Source organism: Sinocyclocheilus rhinocerous, unplaced genomic scaffold, assembly GCF_001515625.1.
Source record: "Sinocyclocheilus rhinocerous isolate Xijiao unplaced genomic scaffold, SAMN03320098_v1.1 scaffold603, whole genome shotgun sequence".
Classification (NCBI taxonomy): domain Eukaryota; kingdom Metazoa; phylum Chordata; class Actinopteri; order Cypriniformes; family Cyprinidae; genus Sinocyclocheilus; species Sinocyclocheilus rhinocerous.
The window spans coordinates 1,596,031-1,603,883 of record NW_015656630.1 but is presented as its reverse complement, the minus strand read 5'-3'; the positions used below and the strand labels follow the sequence as shown (position 1 = coordinate 1,603,883).

At 37.7% G+C, this 7,853-nt stretch overlaps 1 protein-coding gene across 1 annotated transcript in view; it reads left to right on the top strand.

Annotated features, from left to right (window-relative positions):
- LOC107720547 (1,4-alpha-glucan-branching enzyme) overlaps positions 1–7,853 on the top strand; it is a 146,815-nt gene that overhangs the window by 125,980 nt on the left and 12,982 nt on the right. The window contains 1 exon segment of the mRNA XM_074560110.1: positions 453–570. Within this exon segment, the coding sequence (XP_074416211.1) occupies positions 453–570 (118 nt within the window).

Sequence of the window (7,853 nt, the reverse complement as noted above, 5' to 3'; positions counted from 1 at the left end):
AAAAAAAAAAAAAAAAAAAGTTGTCATTTGGATTTAATGCATCAGTGCAGAATACAAATTGTTAATTTATTTAAATAAATACATTTTTTCACAGTTGATGACTTTTTTAAAGAAATTATTTTTTTATTCTTCTGATTTCTCTCTCAAACAAGTATCATTGATTAGAAATCTCTCATGACTGCAAATGTGCATGTGTCTCACCTCAGAGATGTAGATAGAGATCAATGTCTTGTGTGTCATTTGTCTGGTGGCTTCCCTCTTGTCTTGAGCTGTTACTCAACAGCACAGCCATCCATCACATCTCATGCGTTTATCATTATCCGACCAACCATCTGTCCCTGAGCTACTCCTGACAAGAGAGAGGGAAAGAATAAGAGAGAGATAAATGTCACAAGACCAACGAGCGTTTGACTGGAGTCTCCTTACAGTTCTTTGATCATGTTTTGTATCAGATATAAGATCAAATTGAACTTGGACAAGCTTCAGTACGGGGGTCACGGGAGGCTTGTGCAGGACACAGTGTTTTTCACAGAGCCCATGCCTTTCAATGGCCGAGCCCAGTCATTTCTGGTAAGTTTCATTTCTATTACAACCTTCCACTCCTAAACTGTTGACAGAAATTGGATGTTGTAGTAGTGGGCAACACTCTGGGCTGGTCCATGGCCTCAAGTTTACCCTTTAACAAAGCACTCAATCCATAGAAATCACATTATTATATTTTCGTCACCATATTTTTCCATCGCCCATTTTTTTCTCCACCACTTTATGAAATTACTTGTAGCGGGGATGTATCTAATACAGAATAAGCATCTCCATTGTTCGAGGAGGAGTCTTCATTTTGTTTGTTATAGTGAGTGGCGATCTGACATTGGAATTTGTTATCTCAGACCCACGTTCAATCAATTGCTTTTCTATCCAGTCTAGTGAAACCACAAAGCAAAATGCAAACAAATGTGCTCCATGAATGAGTAACTCAAAGCAAAAATGTACAGCTAGACAAATAATTCAACATGCAGTTGTGGATCAATGCATTTATCCTCTATCAAAAAGTAACAGATGTAGAAATTAAATTATAAAAAACATATATCCACTCGTTTGAGAATTGATTGCTTCCTTTAATCACTGTATTGTGAAAAGATTTGTTAACTACACATTGTTCTCATTGACTGACCTTGGTATCTGAGCCTGTGTTTGAAGGATTTGGGTTTGTTCAGTATCTATCTTTTCCATGTGCTGCAATATGCAATGAGCCACATTGAAAATATTTACACACAGAAATATTTGCTTATTTCATTTTAGCTTAAAGTATTGTCTGTGTAGTACTTCAAGGTTGTGTAAGTATGTGTGTGTTTGTGATATACTTGCAGCAAAAAAAGGATCCTTGTGATCTCTTGTGTCCAAAGCTTTGAATTAAAGCACACTGGGTGCGCTGTAAACAGAACCTTGATTCTGACCCTGAAATGCTACAGTTACATGTATAAAAACACGTTACCCGAACTAGCTCAAAACAGCAGTGGTTTTAAAGAGGTGAGCACAGTCATATTTCATTATGCAATAGTAAGCTTCAGAGAGTATGGCGTTTATTGAAAAATACAGCTTTAAAGTAGAGCAAGAGATTGAATAAATCATGATCTCATTTCGGCCTCATAAAAGCTCGTTGAATTTTATGACAATCCACTTTATATAGTCTATGAAGTCTGAACTCTGAAGGTGAGCACTGCTGCCCTTCCCATAAATCAGCTGAAGATTTTTAAGTAATTTTTGCAGAGCAGCCCAAACTGCTTGTTTGAGGTGTATAGGCTCTTTAGGCAGTGTGAAGGTTCTTCGGTTATGCAAACATTCTTTTTGCTGTGTTAAGGTTGGTTTGGAGAGTTCTTTATGTAGTAATTGTATGTAATGCTGTTCAATTCCTTGTCTTAATGCCATGTAAAAGGTTCCTTATTCTATGTAAAGTTCTTTTATGGAGAGTGAAATTTGTAAAGTTCTACAAGTGTGTTGTGTAATTTACTATGCAATATAACATTTCTTCATGTAATGTGAAGATTCTTTATGCACTGTTTGTTGATTGTGCTGTGTAATTTTTCTTAATTCTGTGTTAAAGGGATAGTTCACCCAATAATATAAATTACCCCATGATTTACTCACCCTCGAATAGGGTTGGTATCGTTTGGGGTTTTTTCGATACCGGTGCCAAATCGATACTTTTAAAACGGTTCTGGTGCCTAAACGGTGCCTGAACCGGTACTTGTTAAAAAATAAATAAATAAATACAAATTCCCTCAAAAATGATGGATTGGCCATTAGCACTATAAACACATGATGTGTTTCATTCATACTGGACGCCAGAGGGTGCCCTCGCACAGAAAATCCACATATCCCGTCACAGAAGTAGCGGAACTCATACCCTCCAGGAAATCCCTTATATGGACAAAGGCATGGCTATTATAGCTGTCACTGAGTAAACAGAATATATAAACGTTTTGAATAATAAAACAAAGACAATAAACACTAGACTGCGACAATATAGTTTATCTGTGTTATTTAAGCCATCTCTGGTATTTTCATAATTAAGTATATTTATAATCCATTGATGTCTTTCATTCATACTGGACGCCAGAGGGCGCCCTCGCACAGAAAATCCACATATCCCGTCACAGAAGTAGCGGAACTCATGACCCTCCAGGAAATCCCTTATATGGACAAAGGCATGGCTATTATAGCTGTCACTGAGTAAACAGAATATATAAACGTTTTGAATACTACAAAGATTTGTTGGAATTGTATTATTAGAGCTTTCCGACTTGCATTCACATGCATTTTCTCTGTCGGGAAATTATTTTTCACGTGCGGTGCCGGTGATGATGCTTCTTACGTTTGTTTCGGAGAACCAGAGGACAAATGTTTCAATCGATTGCTCAGGCATGGCACCGAAATCTGCGTTCGGATTCGGTTCTAGTACATAGCGGCTACATAGGTATTGGTGCCATATTGGTACCGGGTTTCAGTACCAAACCCTACCCATGAGGATTGTTGTGTTTGCAGTATGTGGAAACATTTTGAATGATAAAACAAAGACAATAAACACTAGACTGCGACAATATAGTTTATCTGTGTTATTCAAGCTATCTCTGGTATTTTCACAATAATTAAATATATTTAGAATCCATTGCTAATCGATGTATTCTTTTTAAAGTAGCCTATGGAACATATTTCTGCCTCATTCTGTGACAAGAAGTCACATCAGATCACAAAAGCATTTGACTGGTGTTGTGGAGTAAAAAGGTTATAATGTTCTCTTTTGTTGGATTTCAATCGATTGCTCAGGCATGGCACCGAAATGAGGCACCGAAATCTGCGTTCTGATTTGGTTCTAGTACTTACCGGTTACATAGGTACCGGTGCCATATTGGTACCCAACCCTACCCTCAAACCAAGCTAGGTGCACATGACTTTCTTCTTTCAGGCAAAATCGGAGTTATATTAAAGCTGCAGTCCGTAAGTTTTGCCTCTTTGTCGCCCTCTCTGTTTGAAACCTGCAATTGCAGTTATTTGTGGAATTATCATCTTTACATAGGTTGTGCATCGGCACGGCTCAGGCCCGGATTGGCTAATCGGGAGCACCGGGAGAATTCCCGGTGGGCCAGTCTGTTTTTTTTTTTGAGCCGCGAGGGCTGGTGTTGTCATGCAACTGGGTTGAAATATGGATGCTGTTCTGCCTGCACTCACAGCAGACCCACTCTTTTTTATTTATTATTTTCTCTCAGCCCCACTCGCAGAGGGCTGCCAACCGTTCCGTAGGCTATAATACGGAATTGTCCCGTATTTAAAGCATCAAAGAAGCGTCTTGCCTATGGAACGCAGTTTTTCCTGTATTCGCAGGCCTACGCCGTATGACCACCAGACCATATGAAATTCTCAAAATCATTCTTTTTGCACAAATCATTGTTTTATTTATGAACGTAGCCGTTTGATGGGAGGCTTTAAGACCTAGCTAAATCCTGCCAGCTGCTCCCGCTTCACAGCGAACGGGACTCGCGCTAATGGCAATTTCCTTTCACTATCCGCGGTTTGATTTTGCCAAATCAGTTTGGGTGAATGCAGACAACTTATTGATCATGAGCCCAACATCCAGCAAGACAAGAAAACATTCAATCTACCTGAGGCAAGACGTATTTCGCTATTGTAAGTTTATGCTGTTAAATTAAGAAAAAAAAAATACATTAAAAAAAATTCACTTCCAGCATATTCTTAAACTTGGACCTTGTTATTGAAGTACAAATTTAACATTTTTAATTGGAAAAATATGCATTTTCATTCATTCATAGGCTATAATAGTTGCAATACAATTTTAGTTAAAAAATTTAAGTGCAATTGTTTAAAAATGCTTTATTGACTGACGTTTCATAGACGTTCAGTTATGCTTTCAAATTTCATGCCATTTGTAGGCTATGTAGCCTATGTAATTTCACAGTATTTAAAATTAATTCTTGTGCAGTCGCAATTCTATAATGGTACAATTCACTCAGGCCGATGAAATTTTTTTGTATGACATTAGGCCTAAAATTATTTTGGATACTGCAAAATACTGCAGGCAGACATTCATTACAGTACAAATATTTTGAGTGTCCCTTATTCTGTCCCTTATTTCCTTTAAAAAAAATTACAACTCCCTCATTTTCCATTTCTGAAGTTAAGATTTTTACATCAAAACGAAAGCTCTAGAAAAATACAATGAATTACAAGGCTGTAGAGAACAGTGCACTATTGCAGACTTTATATACTGAGGTTTTAATTACATGATTTTAACATAGTCAGTTGTGAACTAAATTGGGCCGGTCTATGGCATGAAACTCCAGAGCTGAAAATGAGTCCCACTCCGGCCCTGGCACGGCTCCTCAGCACAGATGAATCTAATGTTTTGAGGTGTATGTGTGGCTGTCAGTCAATGCACCAGTGTAGATATTCACTGTACTTCAGAATCACAGATTCTATGTCTTGGAAGTATGACCCAAATAAGAATTTTCACCAGAAAATGTCAACTGAACAAGTAGCAAGTTTGCCTCTTTTGTTCTCAAAATGTTAATGTTAACAACTTTAAGCATTGCGTGACTACTATGTGTATGTAGTGTGTATTAGCGTTACATGTAATCTACTGGTGACTGCGGGTGAATCGCCAGTTGTCACTGATGAATGTCGTATGGACCTTTCTGGATTACAATCCGCCATCAAAATAATACGTTTAATTATTCCAGCTGCTGTGAGAAAATGCTATAAACGATCCGCCACCTGCAGCATCCTCACATGCGATATAGCCTAGACGTATTTTAAATGAGTCTACCCCCCAAGATCACGTAGCAGTGAATGAAGAGGTATCATATCATTCACAAGTGCAGTATGGAGTACCTCAAGGCTCCGTACTAGGGCCGTTACTTTTCACGCTTTACATGTTACCCTTGGGAGATATCATCAGGAAACACGGTGTTAGCTTTCACTTTTATGCTGATGATACTCAGCTCAATATTTCTTTGTGGCCTGGCGTAACATACCAATTTGAAAAACTAACGGAATGCATAGTCGATATAAAAAACTGGATGATGAGTAATTTCTTACTGCTAAACTCTGAAAAAACAGAGGTGTTAATTATAGGACCTAAAAACTCTGCATATAATAACCTAGAACACTCTCTAAGACTTGATGGCTGCTCTGTCAATTCTTCGTCATCAGTTAGGAACCTAGGTGTACTATTTGATAGCAATCTTTCGTTAGAAAACCACGTTTCTAGCATTTGTAAAACTACATTTTTCCATCTCAAAAATATATCTAAATTACGACCTATTCTCTCAATGTCAAATGCAGAAATGTTAATCCATACGTTTATGACCTCAAGGTTAGATTATTGTAACGCTGAGATGACCTCTACAGCCCTGAATGTCAGCGGAGATCAGGACAACTAGATGAGCCCCAGAGACAGATCCCCAGTGAAGACCTTGTCTCCTAGATGTCCATCGGGATAAGACCACAGGGAACCAGATGAGTCCTCTGCACAATCTGACTTTGCTTCAGCATGGAACAACCTGCTGGTTCGTCTGGCCAGAGGAGAACAATACCGATCACCGATACCGATATTTTTAAAGCCTTCTTTTTATCATTTATAACTATTTATAGTGATACTCCAATCAGGATTTTTAGACATTTATTCAGGGCCTGAATTTCATTTTTGAAAATGGGGGGAATTCCCCTCTTAGGTGTCTCTTGTGAGCTAGAGAATTACGAACTAGGTCAGAGATCGCAGATTCTTCCCGACCTAAGCAGCCTCAGCATCTAAAGCTCTATGACCAGTGGCATATTACGTGGATAAATCATTGCATCATCTTACAGTGTAAGGCTCATCACCTTCTATTGTCAAGTGCCCTCATTCCTGTTGCATGTCCTCAATCTGGCAACCCGCATAAGTGTCAAGTCTGAGGAGAAACAACCCTGTCCAATATTTTGAATCTGGACTGCAGTACCCATTTCAACCGCTAGCTGTCAATGTTACATACGCTCCCTCTATGGGACATCGTCATTTATAAATAAATGCATTTAAAATACAATATTAATGTTCAACCAACAAAATTTAATTTTAGTGATGTCATATGACATCCCCTTAAGCAGTAAAATAAAAAATTATTTGACATGTGCTTCAAATTTTTGGTAACAAAGAAGTAAAGGAGACATTAGCACATGTTAGGTCACATGCTCTCAAGGCTCCATAGTGAGCTAAAAAATATAATCCATCCAAATGTGCTTTATAAAGTTTTTTGTCATTTTTAATGCACTTTTATAAAAACCAATAACTCCGAGACCAAAAATTCTAAGCGTCATGCATAAATGACAAAGTCCTATTATGGGATGCATATTTTGTGTAGAAGGCACTATTGACCAGCATTGGCAGGCAGTATAATAGCCTTTATGCATGTGTTTTAGGTTCATTTTTGTAAGATTTTTGGGAGATGGAGAGACAAATCTGTACTTATTTCAGAAGGCGTTGATGACAGTGATAGGAGTGCATCAGAAAAAAAAAAAGTTGTTGTGGACCAAGGAGGATAGAAGCAATGAGGGTAATGGCAGTGATAAAGAATAGGTTGTTGTGGAAGTCTGGCATTTGGGTACATTATTGTATGCCAGTTTGAAAGATGTGGTCCATACAACAACCAGAGGTCAGGAAAGATGCCAATGTCTATTAGCATTAGTATTCTGACAGGCAGCGATGCTCCAATGATGACTGCACAAGTCAACATCTACTTACGTGTGGGATGTGTGGGGTACACTCAAAGAAGTCTTGTTGACTTTCACTTGTGCTACGATAATTCATTTAAAATTCCAAGATGAAACACAATGTTAAAGTTGTTTTAATGCTTTTGAAACACAAAGTTATGCTTTTCAGGCAGTAAAATTGCATCCAAATTTGATTAAGGTTTTAGACATTTTCACTCGTGAGTTCCAAATCAAATATAGCAGCACAAGAAGAAATTGAATGTTCATAAAGATTTTTAATGTTTTTTGAAACCGTAAGACATTTTCACTTCTTTTTAGACAGTGAAAAAACATTTGATTGTGTGTGTGAAGTTTCAGACAATTTGCCAAAAATAATTTACCCTAATGGGGCAAAGTCATTTATAAATGAAGGAAGCCTAAAAAAAAAGGTCAAAGGCCAGATGTAGAAAACAAATTTTGGAAAATTATTTTACTCCTAAATATATGTAAAATATAAAGTAAATTGTTTTTTCAAGCTGTGAATTCACAATTAGACCCATAGAGGTATAAGGATGTGTTTGTCACTCAAAGATGTGTATGATGTCCTTTGAGTGAGC